The sequence below is a fragment of the Triticum aestivum genome, chromosome 4B (genome assembly GCF_018294505.1).
Source record: "Triticum aestivum cultivar Chinese Spring chromosome 4B, IWGSC CS RefSeq v2.1, whole genome shotgun sequence".
Lineage (NCBI taxonomy): Eukaryota > Viridiplantae > Streptophyta > Magnoliopsida > Poales > Poaceae > Triticum > Triticum aestivum.
The window spans coordinates 590,905,468-590,932,193 of record NC_057804.1 but is presented as its reverse complement, the minus strand read 5'-3'; the positions used below and the strand labels follow the sequence as shown (position 1 = coordinate 590,932,193).

At 47.4% G+C, this 26,726-nt stretch overlaps 1 protein-coding gene and 1 pseudogene across 1 annotated transcript; one reads left to right on the top strand and one right to left on the bottom strand.

The window, feature by feature from the left end:
• The first annotated feature begins 5,529 nt into the window (after positions 1-5,529).
• LOC123090252 (uncharacterized) lies at positions 5,530-7,033 on the top strand (annotated as a pseudogene).
• A 5,885-nt stretch (positions 7,034-12,918) lies between these two features.
• Positions 12,919-13,614, bottom strand: LOC123090251 (lysM domain-containing GPI-anchored protein LYP4-like). The gene has a single exon (XM_044511645.1). It carries the CDS (start codon positions 13,612-13,614, stop codon positions 12,919-12,921), a length of 696 nt encoding a protein of 231 aa, XP_044367580.1.
• Positions 13,615-26,726: the final 13,112 nt, after the last annotated feature.

Genomic DNA, 26,726 nt, shown 5'->3' with positions numbered 1-26,726 from the left:
CAAAACAACCCCAGCACCAGAACCATTTAACATCTTAGAGCCATCAAAGAACATGGTCCAATGCTCCGAGTGAACTTGAGTCAGTTGCTGTTGCTCAATCCACTCGGCAAGGAAATCTGCTATAGCCTGGGACTTAATGGATTTCTTTGCCTCGAATTTGATATCAAGGGGAAGGAGTTCAATCGTCCATTTAGCCACTCGACCAGTTGCATCTCTGTTGTGCAGAATCTCTGACAATGGTGCGTCGCTGACGACTGTAATGTCATGATCAGAGAAATAATGAGCAACCTTCTTCATGGTCATGTAGATCCCATATACGAGCTTCTGATAATGGGGATATCTTTGCTTCGATGGGATCAAAACTTCAGAGAGATAATACACTGGGCGCTGAACTTTGAAGGCTTTCCCTTCTTCTTCCCACTCGACCGTAAGTACTGTACTGACGACTTGTCCTGTGGCTGCAATATAAAGCAACAAAGGCTCTTTGCTGACTGGAGCAGCAAGCACCGGCTGGGTGGAGAGCAGAGTTTTTAGCTCGGCAAACGCTGCATCAGCTTCTGGAGTCCACTCGAACTTGTCTGCCTTCTTCATCAGTCGGTAAAGGGGCAATGCCTTTTCACCGAGGCGAGAGATGAATCGACTTAGCGCGGCCAAGCATCCAGTAAGCTTCTGGATGTCGTGCACATGCACAGGGCATTTCATTCGGAGTATGGTGCCAACTTTTTCTGGGTTAGCATCGATTCCTCGTTCTGAAACGAGAAAACCGAGTAAATTTCCGCCAGGTACTCCGAATGTGCACTTTGATGGATTGAGCTTGATATCATACCTCCTGAGATTGGCAAATGTTTCAGCTAGGTCAGTCAACAGGTCGGAACCCTTTCGTGACTTGACCACGATATCATCCATGTATGCTTCCACATTCCGACTGATTTGAGTGAGTAAACACTTTTGAATCATTCTCATGAACGTGGCTCCGGCATTCTTGAGGCCGAATGGCATGGTGATAAAGCAGAAGCACCCGAATGGAGTGATGAAATCTGTTTTGATTTCGTCAGGTCCATACAGACGGATCTGATGATACCCAGAATAAGCGTCTAAAAAAGACAATCTCTCGCACCCCACAGTCGAGTCGACAATTTGGTCGATGCGAGGGAGAGGAAAATGATCTTTTGGGCAGGCCCGATTGATATGTTTAAAATCAATGCACATGCGAAGTGAGTTGTCCTTCTTGGGAACCATGACGACATTGGCGAGCCACTCGGAGTGGTATATCTCTCGGATGAACTCTGCTGCAAGGAGTCGAGCCACCTCCTCGCCAATGGCTTTTTTCTTCTAAACGGCGGACCGTCGAAGATGTTCTTTAACAGGTTTTGCTTTTGAGTCAACTCTAAGGCGATGCTCAGCCCGCCCCCTGGGAACACCCGGCATGTCAGCTGGCTTCCATGCAAAGATGTCCCAGTTCTCACGGAGGAACTGGATGAGCGCTTCTTCCTATTTAGAGTCGAGTGTTGCGGAAATGTGGGTCGGAGCTGCGTTGGGGTCGGTCGGGTGGATATGAACCGGCTTCGTCTCCCCAGACGACTGGAACGCTGACTCTGTGGCGGGCTTCTTGGCCCGTAACAAATCACTCGGATCTGCATTTTTCTTGTATCCTTCCAGCTCTACCACTGTTATCTGGTCATCCGCAATCTTTGAGCCTTTCTGGAAACACTCTTCTGCCTTCTTCCGGCTGCCAGTGATAGTGATCATGCCTTTGGGGCCAGGCATCTTTAATTTGAGGTACACATAACATGGTCGAGCCATGAAGCGGGCATAGGCTGGTCTTCCCAAAATAGTGTGGTAGGCGCTTCGGAAATCCACGACTTCAAATGTCATCTTCTCTTTGCCGAAATGCTTCGAGTTGGCGAACACTACATCCAGAGCTATTTGGCCGAGTGACTCAGCCTTCTTTCCAGGGATGACTCCGTGAAAACTCATGTTGCTGGAACTGAGCCTGGACATCGGAATGCCCATTCCCTTGAGCATCTCTGCATACAGTATATTCAATCCACTACCGCCATCCATCAATACCTTCGTCAGTCGAGTGCCTTCGACGACTGGGTTGACCACCAGCGCTTGCCTCCCAGGGGTGGCAATGTGATTAGGGTGATCAGACTGGTCGAAAGTAATGGGAGTTTGCGACCATCTCAGATAGCTTGGTGTCGCCAGGGCGACCATATTGACCTCACGGTTGATCACTTTCAGTCGACTTTTGCTCTCTACATCAACAAAAATCATCAGAGTGGAGTTGACATGAGGGTACTCTCCATCACTGTCCTCCTTGTCCTCGGCATTGTCCAACTCCTTCTCTTTGTCCTTCGGCTGTTTTCCTTGAAACTGTTGGATTAAGAGCCGGCACTGGCGAGTGGTATGCTTTGGGTAGTTGAAGTTACCCTCTTCGTCTTTCTTCGTGTGGATATGACACAGCAGATCCATCACGTCATTACCTTCCTTATCCTTTACCTTCTTGGGGTTCCAAGATCCTTTGGGCTTCCCTTTGAATTTGCCCTGAGTCACGGCCAGAGCCTCTCCAGGAGCAGCCAGCTCGGCCTTCCGCTTCTGCTTCCGACTGGAGTTTCCTTTCTCCGACTGACTTGGCTTGTACTTGCCACTCCGGAGTCGGTCCTCTTCTTCGCCATTGGCGTACTTGGTGGCTATTTACATCATCCGACTCAGGGTCATATCTCCAGTTCGACCAAACTTCAGGCTCAACTCTCTGTTCTTGACACCATCCTTGAAGGCGCAGACCGCTTGATGGTCCGACACATTCTCTACAGTATGATGCAAAGTGATCCATCTCTGGATGTAATCTCTCAGTGTTTCACTCGACTTTTGTACGCAAACTTGCAGCTCTGTCAATCCGGCCGGTCGCTTGCAAGTTCCCTCGAACGTCCTGACGAACACTCGGGAAAGATCTTCCCAGGTGTAAATGCTTCTAGGAGCTAACTGATTCAACCACGCCCTGGCCGAACCCTCTAGCATAAGTGGCAAATGCTTCATGGCCACCTCATCATTACCGCCACCAATTTGTACAGCCACTCGGTAGTCTTCAAGCCAAGTTTCAGGCTTAGACTCTCCGGTGAACTTACTTACTCCAGTCGCCAACCTGAAGCTGGGGGGTATCACTGCGGCTCTGATGGCTCTGCTAAAGCATTCTGGACCTGAAACATGGACTCGGCTGCTTGTGGGCACATCTCTGTCATGGCCACCTCTGTGAGCTCTGTTCCGGTCGACCAAACCTTGCACGATGATGGATCTCGCGTCAAAGCCTGCCTCTCTGGGGTCGACTGGAGCTCTCCGCCCAACACTGAGCTGGCGCCTGTCATCTTGCTGCCGATGGGCATTAGACCCACTTCTCGGGGAAGGAGTGGGCACTCGACGCCTATCATCATGATCAAATCGATCATCATAGTGGACCCGCCGGCCTTCATGTCCCACGCGCCTCGGAGGCAACCTTGGGCTGTGAGTCGACTGAACGGTATTCGCAGCGATGGATCGACTGTGAATCCTGTTGCGCGACTGTGACACAACTGAATTCTGATCTCCTACCGCCCGGAGCAAATCTCTGATCTGCATCAAGCCTCTTTCAGCCTCTGACTGAGAGGGCTGAATTGACTCCGCTATACGTGTTGTAGCTGCCAAATTCTGAATCAGGGTTCGATATACCTGAGTCGGTTGGGGAAAGAGCTGGCGTCGGCTGGAGTCGGGTACTCGTTGACGCGCACGCTCGTCGAGTGCTTGCTGGAGGTTCTCTACTCAAGTGCGTTCAGCGAAGTTGGCCAAACACGCCTCTTCCAAGGCACGAGCCTCAGGAGTTTCTCCTGCGATGGGAGTATGCAGGGCATCCATGTTCCAGCGGCGAAGATCTTCTCTTTGCCGAGAAGTGAGCGGCTTGGGCTGATATTCTTCGTGGGCCTGAGCGGGGTCGCCTCTGTCGTCCATCCCATCAGTGCGGGGGAAACCGGGAGGGCTACGAGGCCCGTTGACCATCAGGACCTCGGCCGCTGGATCACTGTTGTCGCACTCGGATGCAGTCTCCACGGAGCCAGTCGACAGATCAAACAGGTCGTAGAGAGATTCGTCGGGCTCTATTGCCGTGACTTGGGTGGTGGCCGATTGGCGAGCCACTGCGTGTCTCACCCATCGCTGAAGTCTCGACCAACCGGAGCGCTTGCGCTGGTGGGAGACAGGGAGGGAAGACAGCACAGGAGTCGACCGGTATGGGGTCGACGGCTGCCGCAGTAGGACGCCGCGGACACATGCCCGAAAGTGCGTCGCCCAGCGGACGGGGAGCGCGTCGATGTCGAGTGGTGCCTCCTGGAGCCAAGCAGAGTCATCGGCGATGAAAGCAAGCGCACTGAGACGGATCTCGCGGCCCTCGACCAGAGCTCCGCCAGAAACCATGATGAAGGCAATCGGACAAATTGCAACTTCTCCAAAAAGTCGCTAAGACACCTGCCCCATGGTGGGCGTCAACTGTCGTGGTTCTAAGTCTGACAGTAGAATGGGGGGTAGGTATGGAGAGGAAAGATCCTAGCTATGGAGTAGTTGTACACACGAGTATTTAGCGAGTTCAGGCCCTTCTCGGAGGAAGTAAAAGCCCTACGTCTCGGAGCCCGGAGGCGGTCGATTGGTTTCTGTGAATGTGAGTTACAGGGGTGCGAACCCTTTACACTGAGGAGGGGGTGGCTTATATAGAGTCTGCCAGACCCCTCTGGCCCTCATTTATGCAGGGTTTAAAGTACATTAAGATAGGGGGTTACTGGTAACACCCTCGTAAAGTGCCATGAAGACTATTAAAGCTACTTAATGACAGATCGTTGCGTGCTGAGTGGCTTTAGGTCTCCTGGCCATCGAGTGGTTGGCTTCATGGTCGAGTGGCTATCTTCATCGTCGAGTGATGTCTCTCTTGGTCGAGTGAAGTCCCTCTTGGTCGACTGGAAGGTAGCTTCTTCTAAGGATGTCCTTGGGTAGGGTATCCCAGATAGGTCCATGACCCTACCCTAGGTACATAACCTCATCAAACTGTGCTAGTAGATATTGCGTGGGATTAGTAGCTGGTAGATATTGTGTCATGTCCTCTTTGACGAGTAGATATTGTTTCATGTCCTCTTAGACGAGTTCATTTATTGAAAAATATTCCACATGTAGGGTAAATATGTCACAGTAAATCTGTAAAATATCTTCTTTACAGTTTTTCCTTGCATGTTCAGTATTGTGTCTGGCATGTTCATAGATCCACTTATGTAGTGCGATGAGAATAACAATTATACTTCTGTAATGTTTGATCATATAGACATATGCAAAAGTTGCTTGTGCATTATCACTAGTTTTGATCGCTGCTTTACTAATAACTGTGAATGCAATAGTGTGTTTGTGGTCTTATTGTCTTGCAAGTTTACTATTTCCAGAACCATCATCTTATTTTCTTTAACATAGTAGTTTACTATTAAGGAATAAGAGGATATATGAAGTTTATATTAACGTTTCATGCAGGTCGGGTTACCCAATGTTGGCAAATCAACTTTCTTTAACATAATAACAAAGGTGGGCTCCCGCACTGGCGACTCCAGGTCAGTGCCCCGACCCCTCCCTCCCTCGTCTCCCCATATCGTTTTTGTTTCCCGTGGTGGTTGTTGTTGTTTCATGTCGGGTTCTGACTCGGTTTGGTTTGCTGTTGTTGTTTATGTTGTGGTGGTGCAGGCTCGCGGTGAAGAAGAGCAGGGCCGAGAAGGACCCCAACAAGCCCAAGCTCCCCCGAGTGCCTTCTTCATCTTCATGTGAGTCCCAATCTTGGTTCCTGGTTCTATTCATGTTTCTTCTGTGTTGTGGAGTCGCGTCCTGACCGAGGATTTGGTGCGTGTTTCGTCTTTGCAGGAACAACCTCAGGAAGGAGTACAAGGAGAAGCACCCTGATGTCAAGCAGGTCTCCGTGGTAAGCGCCTTGGTCCCTTTCCGCCACCCGTCTGCCTCTGTCTTGTGTTGTTCGTTCGAATTTTTGATGCGATGAGTTTCCTTGTGCATTTCGTGTCCTGATCTGGTTTGGGTTGGTTGCTGCAAGTTGCACGTCTCCCCTCCCCTCTCTGTTACCGCTCAATACGGTGCTAGTTACTTGTTTCTGTCTCAGTTTGCCTACTGTTCGAACTAGTTGGTCAGTTAGATTTTGAATGGCAGTAGCAGCAAACCGATTTTTATCAATTACATCTCTATTACCACTCAATTCGGTGCCGGTTTTCCAATGGCAGTAGCAGCAAACTGATTTTTATCAATTATATCTTATGCGAAGTTTAGGCGTAATGTGTTGCAGTGAAGTATTTTGCATGACTTGCACTTGTGCAATGAATATTCATATTGTGTCTATGTTTTCTTGTATGAATGAGTATATCATTTTAACTAGCTGGAGAACGAAAAGTATGGTACTAGCTGAATTTGTGTTGTCATTCTAAATAACTGTCCTTTTCTGAAACCCTTCCTAATTTTTTGTTCTTGTTCTATTTGGAAATGGACGCAACAGGTGCTCTGCTCTTGCACACGTCAGGCACCGTCTCCGGCGTGGTGGTGCTTTTTGAGGCGACTGGCGTGATGGCGGCTGTGTACGGCAGCAACCACAAGCTTTCCGGTGAGTCGGCTCCATCTTCTAGCCCTAGCTCCCACTTTTCTGCTCCTATAGCATGCTCTATTGGTTTAGAACACTAGCAGCAGTAGCCTACCATGTATGCGTACTAAACAACAGGAGTTCAATCACCTTGTGTACACTAGCAGCTTGCTTACACAATTGTCACTTTTGCTTGTGGTAGCCATTATGTGGCTGAATCATGTCTGTGTCTACTAATCATCAGTTAATAGTATTTGGCTTCTTTGTGATGGTCTGGGACTATTTTACAGTGGTGTTGATATACTTTCTGATTTAAAGTTACTAATCTGTAGTCTGGTGTCATATTATGGTCTAATATTTTTTGTTTTGACTCTTTTTCTGGTGCGAGGAAAGCTGTGAGTAGACGTCAACGATGCCTACTTGCTTGGCTGCTACAGTGATGCCTACTTGCTTGGCTGCTACTTGATTGGAAGCATATACATACATGTTAGGATAGTAGCAGATATTCCCTCTGTTCCTGCTATATTCTTGTGTAAATGTATTTGTGAGATGATTTTGTTGTGTTATGTAAACCTGGGAGATGTGTTATGTGATGTGATATGATGGATGATTTGAATTCGGCATGGAGTTTTCATGATTTGAATATGAAACAATTTTGTCCAAACATTTCTTTCAAAATCTGAGATCTAATATTGGAAAAATAATTGGGCTGGAAAAGGGGACAACCCAACAAGCATTGGAGTGTTTAAAAAACGAAACAAAAAAACCTTAGAAAACAAAAAAAGAAATATATTGCAAAAAAGGTTGAGACCCCTAGTATGGAAGAACCTAATAAAAGGGCCGAATTGTGGGGTATGGCCCATGCTGAAATTAATAAGAAAAAATAATAATAAATGGACTGAATTAATGGGCTCGGCCAATATAGACACCTACTCGGACCAGGCTGAATCTTATCAGTGACCTTTTTAATTGGTCGCAATTTTGCCACGTCAGATTGCCACGTCGGATCCGACGTGGCCTGGGCAGACAGTCAGTGACCAAAACAAAAGGTCATGGGTTCAACGACCTTCTGTTTTGGTCGTAAACGTCTACGACCTTCTCACAGAGAAGGTCGTTAATGTCAGTTTACGATGGTCAGCTTTTGACCTTCTGTTTTTGGTCTCAAAAAGGTCACAAATGAAAAACAATGATCATTTAGTGACCAATAGTGGTGGTCACAAGTTGACATATTTCTTGTAGTGTCAGCAAAGTGCATACAAACCCTGAGTATTGTGATTTCTGGTTTTACAAGAATATGAGAAGCGCACGGATTTGGCCCTGACTATCAAATTTCGATCTTTGGGCAATAATCTTTATACTATGCAATTCTCATGCCTGGGAGATTGGAACAAGGTGATGCATTGGGTTGGGGGGGGGGGGCTAGACTTCCCGAAGGCAGCCAGTTTTGCTAGCTCCATATGAAAGATTCACCAAACCGTCGACGATTGACCTCAACACTTTCAAAATATGGATACAATTCCATGATCTATCAGATGGGTTTGGCCCTTTGATGAAGCTTCTTGCAGCGACGGAGCCAGGGCGAGGGGGGGATACCCCCACCCCCGGTTGAAATTTCTGCACATATACCCTTCAGATTTCTTGAAAAAATTGCATATATGCCCTTCAAATTTATGCCCCACCTTAAAGCTTGGTTAGTTATGTTTGGCTCCCCATTCTCCTGGATCATGGCTCCGTCCCTAGCTTCTTGCAGGAAAGGTCAGCGATTTTTATGTGGAGGAGCAGGGTTTCGATGATTTTGCCGGTTACTTTCATGGAGTGAAGGTTGCAGGTCCAGCCGGTTTACGTCCCCTCCCCTCTCCCCTCCCCTGGGTCTTCCTCCCGCGGCGACCAGGGGGGAACCCTAGTGTCACCAAGCCCTCGGCCCTCTCTCCCACCTTTCCTGCCCGCCGCCGCCGGGGCGCGCCGTCGGGCAAAGCCCAATTGGCGTCGGCGACGGTGGGATCTCTCCTCCCCGCAGCGGCCGGACCTAGGGCGGGTGGCGTTCAACGGTAATTGGCGGTGCGTTGGGGACGGGGCACGCCGCCGAGGGCTCAGGGGTGACGGTAGGAGCTGCTTCCCCCGGTGGTCGTGTGGGGGCCGTTCGGGGCGCGCCTATGGTGGCCGTGGTCGATCTGCTTCAGATCTGACTGCCACGCCTCAGGCGGCGCGGGGATCTCGGGAAGGCAGCCTCGATTGGTGGCACGCGGTGCAGCCTGCCTGGCGCGCGGCACCCGCGGGTGCAGATGGAGGGCCCTCCACGGCTGCGTGGGCGGCGTGGACGCGGCTGCGCTACGGTGGCTCCTCGATGGCCGCCCGGAGTTCCATGGGAGGCGTCGTCTCCCACTTAATTTACTCCGGTTCATGCTGGTTACACTAGCGACTACGATTGACACCAATACTGCCTGGACGGATCTGGCGGCTGGGCATGGATCCGGGGGAAACTCCTGCCAGTGTGGCGGCCGCACCAAAGTCGACACCCTCGGCGCCGATTACCTTCCTGGAGGCTTCGGTGTGGATCATATGCCCCCACCTCTACCATGAGCGCAGGCGAAAGCCTCTGTTCCGCTGTTTGGGCGACGATGGCACTTCGGTGTCGTGTTCCTTCCTCAAGTCGTCGGTCGAGGACTGCTCAAGGTGGTGGAGTTGTTGGTAGTTCGGAGTCGACGCGAGATGGCTTGTAGGTGGAGCGATGTGGCATCAACAGTATCATCGATGGTGGGTCTCCGCGCCATGGCGCAGTCTAGTCTCGGCGTCCGATGCGCGGAGATGGACTCGCGCAGGAGGAGGAAGCTGTCTGGCGTCGTGGTGGCGTCGATGGTAGCTAGACCATGCAAGGTAGATGCAACAGTACAGCTCTGAAGATTGATTGGTGGCAGGTAGTTGCGGCGGCCTCATACCAGGCAGGCGTCCTGGTTGAGGAGTGCGCCGGACTGGTAGGTGTCCCATACCCGGCAGGCATCCTGGTTGGGACCTCAGATTTTAGATGTTTAGGTCTGGCTGCGATGTCTGTTTGGTATTAGGCCCAGACTATCAGCGCCCCTTCATCGATTGGATAGGTGTAGCGATAGTTCTTGCTTAGACGGTGGCTTTAGTCTTGCTGTTGTATGACTTTGTAAGGTCTTATGAGATTAATTAATAAAATGGCCGTATGCATCGCCAAGATGCAGAGGCCAGAGGTCATCCTCCTTTTCTATAAAAAATTAGATGTTAGAAAGCCTCCAAAAAATCATGCATCAATTATTTAGAAGAAAAAAACATAGATTTTCAAAGTGAAGTATGAAAGACTCCTGGACACAAGAGAATGATACTCTACCAAGTAATGTTGTATGGATCCACAGTCCACCATTGTTTTGAGATTCATGCCATGTTTTTAGCAAAATTTGTTTTGGTTCAGGGTATTACATTAGAGTTTTTTCTTGTTTCAAAGTGTAGCATAATGTTTTGCTGTATACCTCCGTCTACCAGCAAATTCGACCGGAAACAAGTTCATCCTTATTTGTTGCTACACAATTATACATTATGGTTCACTTTGAAAAAAGACAAAAACTCAACGAAACATTATGTAACACTTTGTAAAGAGACAAATTTTGCAAACTGTGAAACAACGTACTAGCACGAATCTCAGAGTAATAATAAACAGGGATGCATACGCGATATATCCCGTGCATATTAGAAAAATCCCTCTGGACATTGAGCTTGATGACATATTGTACTAGTGAAAAAAATGAAGCAGCAATACTTAGAGCATCTTCAATAGACGGTCCATATGTAAAAATAACCAACTTTGGAGCTTCGAGAGCAAAAAACACTGCTCCAACAGATGATTCATATGTAAAAAAAATTACATCACCGCCTCCCGGATGTAAAATACAACACTTCGTGATGCAAATTTGCATCACGAGATACATCTGATGTAAAACCGCTGTTGCCTGCGAAACCATCAACCGCCCGTTCATTTCATTTCCACGCCCGCCCCCCCCCCCCCCCCCCCCCCCGCCGTCCGCCACCGCCATGTCTGAAGACAACGACCCCGCCGCCGCTACAGCCGGTGGGCTGACCCACGTCGTCGCCGCCGCGGCGAATTGGCCCTCCACAACCGCGTCCATGCCGGCGCCCCCCGCCTGCCAGCCCGGATTCGCGCCGCCCCGGCGGGTCGCCACCACGTCGGTGGTTCCTACAAAGGTGACGAAGGCACAAGGCGGAGGCAAACGGCCGGCGAATCGCGGCCGCAACCCTGTCGAAAGTGCGGCTCGGCCGGCCAAAATCTCGAAGGCTACCGCGGCGGCTCAGGCCGACGATTCGCAACCATGGTCGGCGGCGTCCTCTAGTAGCCAAGGAGTCGTTCCTCAACCTCCGCCGCCGCCACTGCCGGCCGTGGAGAAAGATGTGGCCACGCCGATGGCCACCGCCTCCAACATGTTCGATGATATGTCGCAAAGGTAAAAGACAAATCCGGCAACGAGACTTCACCGCTTCACAACATCGACAAAGAAGCTGGTGATGATGATGATCGTACTATGGTTCACAATGCCCGTGGTGTTGATGACCCACATGAATGATATTCATGTGCATTTTAATTCGTAGGGCGAAAAACTTTGATTGGGATGATGCACTTTTGGTAGAGGGATTTGAAACTATGATGATGATGATGATGCACTTTTGTTAGGGATTTGAAACTATGATGATGATGCGCTTTAATTTGAAATTTTAAGTGATACTTCAATGCAAAACCGTGGCTGTACATCGGCTGAACAGCGGCCGCGCGGCCGGCGGCCGGTTTTACATCTTCGTTTTGGACCATCCGTCGAAGTTCGGAGTTGCTTTTTTACATCTTTGTTTTAGACCATCTGTTGGAGTTGAGCCTTTTTCAGAAATGTAAAAAGTACTTTTGATGCTTTAAATTTTACATCATCGATTTGGAGCACCAAAATATATATCATCTATTGGAGATGCTCTTATCCATCATCGATTTGGAGCACCAAAATATACATCATCTATTGAAGATGCTCTTATACATACATCATCTATTGGAGATGCTCTTATCCAAACAAAAAATTCAGTTTTCCGCAGGAGTATGACCGGGCCAGCAGCGTACAAACCTTATTGACTCGGCAATTTCCGTCAAAGTTCTAATAAGTTTATCTTAGCTATTGGTCTATAGTACTTAGACATGTCAAAATGTCCGGAGAATTTTCCACAAAAGTTCTTCCTTTTCTGAAGAATGGTTTACAGGGGGGCCCTTAGTATTTTTGTCTTTATTATATGTGGTTATCGCTTGATCGTTGATCTTTGCAGTTTGAACCAATCAATCACGCCTGACTATATCTGCTACTACATTTCATACGACGAACAGCTCGGCTGATAAGAAAAACAATCCAGAAAAACTGGCATCTCCTTGCGCACTTTCCTTAGCTTTTGGCTGGTATGAAATGAGTGTACCAACACCCTCGAGACTCCAAGGCAAAAGACTTCAAGATCTGATCTTGTCTGTTTCAAAAAAAAAGATCTGATCTTGTGGGCCTCACCACCTGCAACATCGATGACCCGGATAGATAGAATGTTGGTTGATGAAGTAATTGACCGTGTCGATTTTCTCGCAGTAGGTGATGTGTTTTTGTCGCTTGGATCATTGAGAATCCAATAGAATGCACATAGGCAGGAAAGTGAAACAAAAAAGTCACTCCTGCTATCGATTGTTCTCTGAACCTACTGCTACCGACTTCTCACGTGCAGACCTTCTCAACGACGGACGACCAGAACCTTGTATGGTAAGAGCATCTCCAGCCGCGCCCCAGGACGGCTCTAAGGAGCCTTTTTTTAGCACCAACGTTAAAAAAGTGTCCCAGTCACATTTTTATAGGCTCGTTTTGCGCCGGATTTAACGAAAACCAGAGCCGGCGCTCGCAAGGCAATCCCAGGAAATCGAGGGGCACCTGGGGCGCAGGTGATAGTTTTTGGCCGCAAAAGGCCCACTGCCAGCCTCTATTCTCTCTCTCCTTCCTTTTTCTGACTATTAGGCCCACCATGTACAGTGCCCGCCGCCCACATGCAAGAATCTCCTCCACGCTCCACCAGCCCCCATCCGCCGTCGCGGCCTGCGCCGGCTCCGGACGGGCGAGTGCGGCCGGCGAGCAGGCGCGGTCAGGGCTCCACTGCGCCACTCGAGCTCGCCTCTCCGGCCGGATCCCGCGGGCGCGGCCGGCTCACCTCGCTGCTGTTCGATGCGGCAACCGGCCTCTGCCTCGTCACTCGAGCTTGTCCAGGAACGTGCCGTCGCCGTAGCCGGCCAGCCTGCCGGAGCCGCGCCCGCTCATCACGTCGGTGACCGTGGTCTGGTACCTCTTCACGATTGCTGGCACGGTGTCCCCTTTGTCCACCACATACGTGAGGTACACGGCGGGCACTGCGTTACAGCACACGCAGTGCAACGGCACGAGCAGCGCGGTCCCGACGTTGACGGCACCGTCGGCGTCGAGGACGCCGCCGTTGGAGTCCCTGATCCAGTCCGGGGCGGTGAGGCCGCCGTAGACACGCGAGAGTGTGTCCCCCGGGCGGGAGACATAGCGGACGGAGGTGGCTTTGCGGACGCCGCTAGAGCAGGCGCAGGGGACCGGCACGCGCAACGCGAGGCCAGGCGGGAGGATGCGGCTGGCCGGGCCCGGGGCGGCGAAGTCGATGGCTTTGGTGGCCAGGATGGCGAGCGGGTCGGCGGCGAAGAGCGCGTCCAGCTCGGCGAGTTTGAGGTCGGCGTGGAGGGTGGAGGAGAGCAGCACGGGGCAGTCCATGGCGGAGGCGCAGGGCTCGAGTAGCGCGGGCTTGGACGTGGCGCCGGACGACCCCGTGCAGGTGACCTCGCGGTTTCCGGCTGGTGGCGGGTCGGGGAACACGCCGTCGCCGTCCCCGGCCAGCCTGCCGGAGCCGTGGCCGCGCTTCATCGTCATCGAGTAGGCGATCCGCTAGCCAGGCGGTTCGCGTGGTGGTGGTGGCTGGGTACGGGCAACGAGTGGATAAATATCCACCCCAGGCTTAATTTTTTGCCGCCAGCCCCTCGAGCGGCGGAAAAAATGCCTCATCGGGGGCTCAACGGCTGGAGATGCTCTAAGAGCCGGCAGACTTGTGTCCGGTTCAGTAGTTTATTAACACGTTCAGATCATGTCGCAGGGCACAAGTTTCGTGAGAGAGCAAGTGGCAATTTTTGTTGGGGAATGTAGCAGTTTCAAAAAAATTCCTACGTACACGCAAGATCATGGTGATGCATAGCAACGAGAGGGGAGAGTAATGTCCACGTACCCTCGTAGACCGTAAGCGGAAGCGTTATGACAACGTGGTTGATGTAGTCGTACGTCTTCACGACCCGACCGATCCAAGTACCGAACGTACGGCACCTCCGAGTTCAGCACACGTTTAGCTCGATGACGATCCTCGGACTCCGATCCAGCAAAGTGTCGGGGATGAGTTTCATCAGCACGACGGCGTGGTGACGATGATGATGTTCTACCGGCGCAGGGCTTCGCCTAAACTCCGCGACGATATGACCGAGGTGGAATATGGTGGAGGGGGGCACCGCACACGGCTAAGGAACGATCACGTAGATCAAGTTATGTGTTCTAGGGTGCCCCCTGCCCCCGTATATAAAGGAGGGAGGGGGAGGTGTGGCCGGCCCCCAAGGGGTGCACCTGGCCGGGAGTAGGACTCCTCCCTCTTGCCTTGGTGGAGAAGGAAAGGGGGGAGGGGAAAGAGGAAAGGGGGGCGCCGCCCCTCCCCCTCCTTGTCCTACTCGGACTAGGGGGGAGGGGGCGCGCGGCCTGCCCTGGCCGGCCCTCCTCTTCTCCCTCATGGCACATGTAGGCCCAATAACCCCCAGGGGGGTTCCGGTAACCCCCCGGTACTCCGGAAAAAACCCGGTTTCTCCCGGAATGTTTCCGATATCCAAATATAGGCTTCCAATATATCAATCTTTATGTCTCGACCATTTCGAGACTCCTCGTCATGTCCTGGATCACATATGGGACTCCGAACAACCTTCGGTACATCAAAATATATATACTCATAATAAAATTGTCATCATAACGTTAAGCGTGCGGACCCTACGGGTTCGAGAACTATGTAGACATGACCTAGAACTATTCTCGGTCAATAACCAATAGTGGAACCTGGATGCTCATATTGGTTTCTACATATTCTACGAAGATCTTTATCGGTCAAACCGCATAACAACATACGTTGTTCCCTTTCTCATCGGCATGTTACTTGCCCGAGATTCGATCATCGGTATCTAATACCTAGTTCAATCTCGTTACCGGCAAGTCTCTTTACTCGTTACGTAATGCATCATTCCGTAACTAACTCATTAGCTACATTGCTTGCAAGGCTTATAGTGATGTGCATTACCGAGAGGGCCCAGAGATACTTCTCTGACAATCGGAGTGACAAAACCTAATCTCGAAATACGCCAACCCAACATGTACCTTTGGAGACACCTGTAGTACTCCTTTATAATCACCCACTTACGTTGTGATGTTTGGTAGCACCCAAAGTGTTCCTCTGGTAAATGGGAGTTGCATAATCTCATAGTTACAGGAACATGTATAAGTCATGAAGAAAGCAATAACAATATACTAAACGATCAAGTGCTAGGCTAACGGAATGGGTCATGTCAATCACATTATTCTTCTAATGATGTGATCCCATTAATCAAATGACAACACATGTCTATGGTTAGAAAACATAACCATCTTTGATTAATGAGCTAGTCAAGTAGAGGCATACTAGTGACTATATGTTTGTCTATGTACTCACACATGTATCATGTTTCCGGTTAATACAATTCTAGCATGAATAATAAACATTTATCATGATATGAGGAAATAAATAATAACTTTAGTATTGCCTCTAGGGCATATTTCCTTCAGTCTCCCACTTGCACTAGAGTCAATAATCTAGATTACACAGTAATGATTCTAACACCCATGGAGTCTTGGTGCTGATCATGTTTTTCTCGTGGAAGAGGCTTAGTCAATGGGTCTGCAACATCAGATCCGTATGTATCTTGCAAATCTCTATGTCTCCCACCTGGACTTGATCCCGGATGGAATTGAAGCGTCTCTTGATGTGCTTGGTCCTCTTGTGAAATCTGGATTCCTTTGCCAAGGAAATTGCACCAGTATTGTCACAGAAGATCTTCATTGGTCCCGATGCACTAGGTATGACACCTAGATCGGAAATGAACTCCTTCATCTAGACTCCTTCATTTGCTGCTTCCGAAGCAGCTATGTACTCCGCTTCACAGGTAGATCCCGCCACGACGCTTTGTTTAGAACTGCACCAACTTACAGCTCCACCGTTTAATAAAAACACGTATCCGGTTTGTGATTTAGAATCGTCCGGATCAGTGTCAAAGCTTGCATCGACGTAACCATTTACGACTAGCTCTTTGTCACCTCCATATACGAGAAACATATCCTTAGTCCTTTTCAGGTATTTCAGGATGTTCTTGACCGTTGTCCAGTGATCCATTCCTGGATTACTTTGGTACCTTCCTGCCAAGCTTATTGCTAAGCACACATCAGGTCTGGTACACAGCATTGCATACATGATAGAGCCTATGGCTGAAGCATAGGGAACATCTTTCATTTTCTCTCTATCTTCTGCTGTGGTTGGGCATTGAGTTTGACTCAATTTCACACCTTGTAGTACGGGCAAGAATCCTTTCTTTGCTTGATCCATTTTGAACTTTTTCAAAACTTTATCAAGGTATGTGCTTTGTGAAAGTCCAATTAAGCGTCTTGATCTATCTCTATAAATCTTGATGCCCAATATATAAGCAGCTTCACCGAGGTCTTTCATAGAAAAACTTTTATTCAAGTATCCCTTTATGCTATCCAGAAATTCTATATCATTTCCAATTAATAATATGTCATCTACATATAATATCAGAAATGCTACAGAGCTCCCACTCACTTTCTTGTAAATACAGGCTTCTCCAAAAGTCTGTATAAAACCATATGCTTTGATCACACTATCAAAGCGTTTATTCCATCTCCAAGATGCTTGCACCAGTCCATAAATGGATCGCTGGAGCTTGCACACTTTGTTAGCACCTTTTGGATCAACAAAACCTTCTGGCTGCATCTTATACAACCCTTCTTCCAAAAATCCATTCAAGAATGCAGTTTTGACATCCATTTGCCAAATTTCATAATCATAAAATGCAGCAATTGCTAACATGATTCGGACAGACTTAAGCATCGCTACGGGTGAGAAAGTCTCATCGTAGTCAACCCCTTGAACTTGTCAAAAACCTTCTGCAACAAATCGAGCTTTATAGACAGTTACATTACCATCAGCGTCAGTCTTCTTCTTAAAAATCCATTTATTCTCAATGGCTTGCCGATCATCGGGCAAGTCAACCAAAGTCCACACTTTGTTCTCATACATGGATCCCATCTCAGATTTCATGGCCTCTAGCCATTTTGCGGAATCTGGGCTCATCATCGCTTCCTCATAGTTCGTAGGTTCATCATGGTCAAGTAACATGACTTCCAGAATAGGATTATCGTACCACTCTGGTGCGGATCTTACTCTGGTAGACCTACGAGGTTCAGTAGAAACTTTATCTAAAGTTTCATGATCAATATCATTAGCTTCCTCACTGATTGATGTAGTTGTCACAAGAACCGGTTCTTGTGATGAACTACTTTCCAATAAGGGAGCAGGTACAGTTACCTCATCAAGTTCTACTTTCCTCCCACTCACTTCTTTCGAGAGAAACTCCTTCTCTAGAAAGGATCCAAATTTTGCAACGAAAATCTTGCCTTCAGATCAGTGATAGAAGGTGTACCCAACAGTCTCTTTTGGGTATCCTATGAAGACACATTTCTCTGATTTGGGTTTGAGCTTATCTGGTTGAAGTTTCTTCACATAAGCATCGCAGTCCCAAACTTTAAGAAACGACAACTTTGGTTTCTTGCCAAACCACAGTTCATGAGGTGTCGTCTCAACGGATTTTGATGGTGCCCTATTTAACGTGAATGCGGCCGTCTCTAAAGCATAACCCCAAAACGATAGCGGTAAATCAGTAAGAGACATCATAGATCGCACCATATCTAGTAAGTACGATTACGATGTTCGGACACACCATTTCGTTGTGGTGTTCCGGGTGGCGTGAGTTGCAAAACTATTCCGTATTGTTTCAAATGTAAACCAAACTCGTAACTCAAATATTCTCCTCCATGATCAGATGGTAGAAATTTTATTTTCTTGTTACGATGATTTTCCACTTCACTCTGAAATTCTTTGAACTTTTCAAATGTTTCAGACTTGTGTTTCATTAAGTAGATATACCCATATCTGCTCAAATCATCTGTGAATGTGAGAAAATAACGATACCCGCCGCGAGCCTCAACATTCATTGGACCACAAACATCAGTATGTATGATTTCCAACAAATCAGTTGCTCACTCCATAGTTCCGGAGAACGGCGTTTTAGTCATCTTGCCCATGAGGCACGGTTCGCAAGTACCAAGTGATTCATAATCAAGTGATTCCAAAAGCCCATCAGTATGGAGTTTCTTCATGCGCTTTACACTGATATGACCTAAACGGCAGTGCCACAAATAAGTTGCACTATTATTATCAACTCTGTATCTTTTGGTTTCAACACTATGAATATGTGTATCACTACTATCGAGATTTAATAAAAATAGACCACTCTTCAAGGGTGCATGACCATAAAAGATATTACTCATATAAATAGAACAACCATTATTCTCTGACTTAAATGAATAACCGTCTCGCATCAAACAAGATCCAGATATAATGTTCATGCTCAACGCTGGCACCAAATAACAATTATTTAGGTCTAAAACTAATCCCGATGGTAGATGTAGAGGTAGCGTGCCGACCGCGATCACATCGACTTTGGAACCATTTCCCACGCGCATCGTTACCTCGTCCTTAGGCAATCTTTGCTTAATCCGTAGTCCCTTTTTTGAGTTATAAATATTAGCAACAGAACCAGTATCAAATACCCAGGTACTACTGCGAGCATTAGTAAGGTACACACCAATAACATGTATATCACATATACCTTTGTTCACTTTGCCATCCTTCTTATTTGCCAAATACTTGGGGCAGTTCCGCTTCCAGTGTCCAGTCTGCTTGCAGTAGAAGCACTCAGTCTCAGGCTTAGGTCCAGACTTGGGTTTCTTCTCTTGAGCAGCAACTTGTTTGCTGTTCTTCTTAAAGTTCCCCTTCTTCTTCCCTTTGCCCTTTTTCTTGAAACTGGTGGTCTTGTTAACCATCAACACTTGATGCTCCTTTTTGATTTCTACCTCCGCGGCTTTTAGCATTGCGAAGAGCTCGGGAATAGTCTTGTTCATCCCTTGCATATTATAGTTCATCACGAAGCTCTTGTAGCTTGGTGGCGGTGATTGAAGAATTCTGTCAATGACACTATCATCAGGAAGATTAACTCCCAGTTGAATCAAGTGATTATTATACCCAGACATTTTGAGTATGTGTTCACTGACAGAACTATTCTCCTCCATCTTGCAGCTATAGAACTTATTGGAGACTTCATATCTCTCAATCCGGGCATTTGCTTGAAATATTAACTTCAACTCCTAGAACATCTCATATGCTCCATGATGTTCAAAACGTCGTTGAAGACCCGGTTCTAAGCCGTAAAGCATGGCACACTGAACTATCGAGTAGTCATCAGCTTTGCTCTGCCAGACGTTCTTAACGTCGTCAGTTGCATCAGCAGCAGGCCTGGCACCTAGCGGTGCTTCCAGGACGTAATTCTTCTGTGTAGCAATGAGGATAATCCTCAAGTTACGGACCCAGTCCGTGTAATTGCTACCATCATCTTTCAACTTTGCTTTCTCAAGGAACGCATTAAAATTCAACGGAACAACAGCACGAGCCATCTATCTAGAACAAACATAGACAAGCAAAATATTATCAGGTACTAAGTTCATGATAAATTTAAGTTCAGTTAATCATATTACTTAAGAACTCCCACTTAGAAAGACATCCCTCTAATCCTCTAAGTGATTACGTGATCCATATCAACTACACCATGTCCGATCATCACGTGAGATGGAGTAGTTTCAACGGTGAACATCAATATGTTGATCATATCTACTATATGATTCACGCTCGACCTTTCGGTCTCCGTGTTCCGAGGCCATATCTGTTATATGCTAGGCTTGTAAAGTTTAACCTGAGTATTCCGTGTGTGCAACTGTTTTGCACTTGTTGTATTTGAACGTAGAGCCTATCACACCTGATCATCACGTGGTGTCTCAGCACGAAGAACTTTCGCAACGGTGCATACTCAGGGAGAACACTTCTTGATAATTTAGTGAGAGATCATCTTAAAATGCTACCGTCAATCAAAGCAAGATAAGATGCATAAAGGATAAACATCACATGCAATGAATATAAGTGATATGATATGGCCATCATCATCTTGTGCTTGTGATCTCCATCTTCGAAGCACCGTCGTGATCACCATCGTCACCGGCGCGACACCTTGATCTCCATCGTAGCATCGTTGTCGTTACGCCATCTATTGCTTCTACGACTATCGCTACCGTTTAGTGATAAAGTAAAGCAATTACAGGGCGTTTGCATTTCATACAATAAAGCGACAACCATATGGCTCCTGCCAGTTGCCGATAACTTCGGTTACAAAACATGATCATCTCATACAATAAAATATAGCACCACGTCTTGACCATATCACATCATAACATGCCCTGCAAAAACAAGTTAGACGTCCTCTACTTTGTTGTTGCAAATTTTACGTGGCTGCTACGGGCTTTAGCAAGAACCGTTCTTACCTACGCATCAAAACCACAACGATAGTTCGTCAAGTTAATGCTGTTTTAACCTCCGCAAGGACCGGGCGTAGCCACACTCGATTCAGCTAAAGTGAGAGAGACAGACACCCTCCAGTCACCTTTAAGCATGAGTGCTCGTAACGGTGAAATCAGTCTCGCGTAAGCGTACGCGTAATGTCGGTCCGGGCCGCTTCATCTCACAATACCGCTGAGCCAAAGTATGACATGCTGGTAAGCAGTATGACTTGCATCGCCCACAACTCACTTGTGTTCTACTCGTGCATATGACATCTACGCATAAAACCAGGCTCAGATGCCACTGTTGGGGAACGTAGCAATTTCAAAAAAATTCCTACGTACACGCAAGATCATGGTGATGCATAGTAATGAGAGGGGAGAGTAATGTCCACGTGCCCTCATAGACCGTAAGCGGAAGCGTTATGACAACACGGTTGATGTAGTCGTACGTCTTCACGATCCGACCGATCCAAGTACCGAACGTACGGCACCTCCGAGTTCAGCACACGTTCAGCTCGATGACGATCCCCGGACTCCGATCCAGCAAAGTGTCGGGGATGAGTTCCGTCAGCACGACGGCGTGGTGACGATGATGATGTTCTACCGGCGCAGGGCTTCGCCTAAACTCCGCAACGATATGACCGAGGTGGAATATGGTGGAGGGGGACACCGCACATGGCTAAGGAACGATCACGTAGATCAACTTCTGTGTTCTAGGGTGCCCCCCTGCCCCCGTATATAAAGGAGGGAGGGGGAGGTGCGGACGGCCCCCAAGGGGTGCACCTGGAGGAGTCCTACTCCCACCGGGAGTAGGACTCCCCCCTCTTGCCTTGGTGGAGAAGGAAAGGGGGGAGCTCCTTGTCCTATTCGGACTAGGGGGGAGGGGGCGCGTGGCCTGCCCTGGCCGGCCCTCCTCTTCTCCCTCATGGCCCATGTAGGCCCAATAACCCCCGGGGGGGTTCCGGTAACCCCCCGATACTTCGGAAAAAACCCGGTTTCTCCCGGAACGTTTCCGATATCCAAATATAGGCTTCCAATATATCAATCTTTATGTATCGACCATTTCGAGACTCCTCGTCATGTCCTGGATCACATCCGGGACTCTGAACAACCTTCAGTACATCAAAATTTATAAACTCACAATAAAACTGTCATCGTAACGTTAAGCGTGCGGACCCTACGGATTCGAGAACTATGTAGACATGACCTAGAACTATTCTCGGTCAATAACCACTAGCGGAACCTGGATGCTCATATTGGCTCCTACATATTCTACGAAGATCTTTATCGGTCAAACCGCATAACAACATACGTTGTTCCCTTTGTCATCGGCATGTTACTTGCCCGAGATTCGATCATCGGTATCTAATACCTAGTTCAATCTCGTTACCGGCAAGTCTCTTTACCCGTTACGTAATGCATCATTCCGTAACTAACTCATTAGCTACATTGCTTGCAAGGCTTAGAGTGATGTGCATTACCGAGAGGGCCCAGAGATACCTCTCCGACAATCGGAGTGACAAAACCTAATCTCGAAATACGCCAACCCAACATGTACCTTTGGAGACACCTGTAGTACTCCTTTATAATCACCCAGTTACGTTGTGACGTTTGGTAGCACCCAAAGTGTTCCTCCGGTAAACGGGAGTTGCATAATCTCATAGTTACAGGAGCATATATAAGTCGTGAAGAAAGCAATAGCAATATACTAAACGATCAAGTGCTAGGCTAACGGAATGGGTCATGTCAATCACATCATTCTTCTAATGATGTGATCCCATTAATCAAATGACAACACATGTCTATGGTTAGGAAACATAACCATCTTTGATTAATGAGCTAGTCAAGTAGAGGCATACCAATGACTATATGTTTGTCTATGTATTTACACATGTATCATGTTTCCGGTTAATACAATTTTAGCATGAATAATAAACATTTATCATCATATGAGGAAATAAATAATAACTTTATTATTGCCTCTAGGGCACATTTCCTTCAATTTTGATCTCCACCGATCCATAAGGCTGACCCAGTTACACAAATTTCTCAAGGTACAAAGTGCGATTACACGTTCAGTTCAGTAGTTTATCTGGTTAGTTTTAAGTCACCTGGCGACCCATGGAACAAAGTACAATTAGGGCATCTCAAGGGCAACGACAAATTTTCTCCCGCTTTCGTCCGTGGACAGGGATGCGGGATGCCGCCATCCAACGTTGCCTGCATACATTTTAAACTCTTTTTCAACAGACGGGATAAAATTCATGTAAACACAGTCAGATTTCATATAAACACGACATATTTCATACAAATCGGACGAAAAAGTTTACATTTCAAACATATTTTTACTAAAAAGTAAAACAATGTGCACATACGGTTGCGCGGAGCTCCACTCCCACGACACAGATACACTACACTAGTCTACGGCCGGCCGCGGTGGATCCCTTTGTCTTCCCCATGTCCGGCAGCCCGCTCACCGTACTGCCGGGAGCCCCGAGGTATATGCTTCAGCGCAAAGGGCGGCTTGCTTCCCCACCGCTCATCGGAGTAGAACCACCGACTAATGCTTCAGTCGTAGGTGAAGGGGGGCGCCTCCGCTTCCGTGAAGCCCAGACGGGGGTCGACCATGGTCTGAGATAAAGAACCGGACAAGACACCGGCTGTCTACACCGGCGTTGCCTTGACGTGGCCTTCCTGGGACCCAAGCGGCGGAGGCCTCACATGTTCTACATTCCCTCAATGTTGGCGGCGAACACGAACACGCTGGCCACGGACTTGTCGATCTTCGTGCAACCGGCTTCTTTCTTTGCCGGCAGGGTGCGATTACGATGCAGCAGCGTTGATGGCAGTGAGGACACCCGTGCCGCCATGCTCCCCGTTGTGCTGGCCTGGAGCAACTCGCCACTCCGCCGCAAGCTAGCTTGAAGCGGCGAGGTGCTGAACGCCTGAACCACACGTCGTCTTGGGACAACAACTTGCTCTCGGGCTAGGCGAGGGAGGTGGAGCAGCGAGGTGCCTCGCTCGTATCCGGCCGGCTCGGTTGGTCACCCAGTTGGCTTTTATGGCAGAGAACTGCTCTTACTGGTCATCGGATGTCATCGAAAGGGTGGAGAAAATGGTGGAAGGAGGAGATGGTGAGCGGCGGAGTGGTGCGATTCTTGCCCAGCCTTTGGCCTCGTTTAAATAGAGGGTGGACGGGAGGTGCTTGCCCGGTGTTGTGCTTAATGTCAGCCTGCTCATGAGCGGACGTGTGGACGAAGTAGGTTCCTCGGCTTCCACGCGGGTTTATGAAGGCGTTTGAATGCGGCGAGGAGGCGTGTTCAGCTGGGCGTACAGTGGGCGACGCCCTTGATAGGCGCGCCGCTTCAGTGGCGGAGGCAGAGAGAGGTCGCATCTGCCCTGAGCTGTCTCAATATGGAGCGGCGCGGTCTACAACGGCATGAATACGGGCAGCTGGCGCCAGACGAAAAGCACATGGGAGGTAGGAGGAGTTTTGGATGGGGCAAGACGTTCTGAAGCGGGCGTGGATCAGTCTGGACTCCAGCAAAGCCCACCACGTTTTTCTTTGGTTTACAGGAGAAAATACGTCCGAACCGTGTTGCAGATCGATACAGGAATGCGTTGGATGGCTTACACGATCCGAATAGCGTGGTCCGAACGAGAGGTATGAGGGTTGGTGTTGGAGATGGCCTTAGCTCAGATACAACTTAAACAACAGAATGCCAACACACACTACCCGCAAAAGAAAACAACAAAGCGAGGTTTTAAACGGTGCTTTTTCGCAGCTTCACGGTGAGGTATGAGCTATAGCTAGAGTGATGTGTATCGCAGAAGATATTTATAATAACGTTTATAAAGTAAGAGAGTAAAGGTGGAACAAAAAACACGGCTAAGTAAGAGAAAGGCGTTTTGGAGGCCGAGCTTCATGAAGGCCTTTATTTTTGAAAAATTCAAATTGAAACTTTTATGGTTCAAAAAATTCTGAAAACAAATATGCATGTATATAAGGATGTAATCACATGTGTGTAAAAATTCATGATCAAATATCTTGAGTTGCGACCTGTAAAAAAGACAAATTCATGGTCTGGGAAGATGAATAGAATCATGTGTTAAACAGCCATAGATTTGTCTTTTTTGCACAACCCTCATTTTAATGTATTTTGAACTGAAAATTTACACACATGTGTGTTTTGCCTTCATGTACATCTGTATTTTTTTATCAGAGTTTTTTGAAATGTAAAAATATGAATTTCGATGAAGTTTCAAATTTGAATTTGGAGGCCTCACTGGAGGCCGAGCTCCAAAAGGGACTTCCGGCTAAGTAAGGACTAAAGAAACAAAAATACCATGATGAACATGGGTGCATATGTACCTGAATTGCAAAAAAAGGTCAAATATTTTTGAAACTTTTTTGCAACAAGCATTCTCTAGTGTATTACTTACGTGTACAATTTCGTGACAAAATGACTTGTGGTTTTTTGGGCGGACAAAAGAAATTATATACTATTAAGCTTACTATTTACAATATCACTGGTGGCAAGCTATGCTATGGTGGCCGGTAGCAAGGATAACTTTGAGTAATGCAAGATTTTATTCGCAAAAAAGAAAAGAACTAGGATATCATTACAAAGTACCATAGCTGAGCATAGGCTATCAAAAAGTTAAGTATAGCGGAGCTACATCGACCGAGATCTAGTGACATGCCATGGCATGTCACGCCGTGCCATGCCTGCTGGATTTAGAATGGACAATCCGGAGCGAAGATAGAAATCTGTTTTCTGGAATGGGTGAAATATTTTTTTTTGAAATGAGTAAAATATTTTTTTGAATTGAGTGAAATCAGTTTTCGGAATGAATAAAATCAATGTTTTAAAATGAGGGAAATATATTTCTGAAATGATTGACCTAAGTTTTTGAAATGGGCAAAATTGTTTTTCGAATCGAGTAAAAAAATGTTCTAGAAAAATGTAGTGAAATTTTGTAGCCATGCTCTGCTTATGTCAACCGTATCGACCGGTCCAGAGAGGGGGGCATGTTACGTTACTGTTCAGATGTCATTCCAGCTACAGTTAGCAATTTAGATCCTCGCAAGAATGCCAACATACACATCAGATAGTAGCTTACGGAACAAATTAAAAGAAGCTAGTACTACCAAAATCTTTCAAGATACAGAAATGAATGTTGCCAAGTTGGGGGCAACAAGGCACATGCGTTCTAATTACTCGGTCTGGCGGCGGCCATGCGCAGACCAATTACCAAACACATGCAGCCCAAAGCTGCACTTTCTGGGCAGGCGCTTCTCCTTTGTTTTCTTCTCGGTAAACAATCATCACGTCTACGTACATGCATGTGTGGAGTATGTATTAGAGAAGCTTTCGTTGTAGTTAGGCTAGGCTTAGTATTTTACCGGTGCTATTGGCATTCAGAAGTGGTGGTTGGTCATGGACACGAAAGCAAAGTGCTTACTGAAAGTGGTCAAATTTAATTAGAAGAGAGAGAGAGAGAGAGAGAGAGAGAGAGAGAGAGAGAGAGAGAGAGAGAGAGAGAGAGAGAGAGAGAGAGAATGGTTACATTAAACGGGGCACGAGTCCAAGAGTTCAAATTTGATTAAAAATAAGAGAATGGTTAAATTAAACGCGGCACGAGTTCAGGCTCATGAAACTTTGACCGTTTCGCATGCAAGTTGCTGTTGCGCCCCGGTCAATGTATGAAGCAACTGTCATCCCTTATCGTTTTTTTTTCAGAAACCCTTACTCGGCCGTGAGTTGTGACATAAAAGAACATCAAATGATTGTTTAGCCATTCAGTTTTGAGAGCTGCATATTATTGCCAATGAGCAAAATATAACTATATCTGATGCTCGGGTTGGTTGCAATTTAAAGATAACCTTTAGGAGATGTCTGGATAAAAGGTTGCTGCTCTTTTGGTTTGATTTAGTGAGTATTGCTTAATCCTTGCATTTAAATTAATGGGATGGTGCTATCATTTGGAAGTTGGAATCTATTGGACTTTACTTTGTTTAGATCCATGTATGCTCTTGCCAATTTTAGGAGGATTGTTCCTGTTTATATTACTGCTATTTGGCAATTGGTTGTTCCTCCTAAATTTAATATATTATGGTTCATTTCTCATAACAAACTGCTTACTAGGGATAAGCTTGTCAAAAGACAACATTTAGATGATGTCCC

Coding starts and splice junctions, on each gene's coding strand:
- LOC123090251 (XM_044511645.1), bottom strand. CDS start 13,614: ATGACGATGAAGCGCGGCCACGGCTCCGGCAGGCTGGCCGGGGACGGC.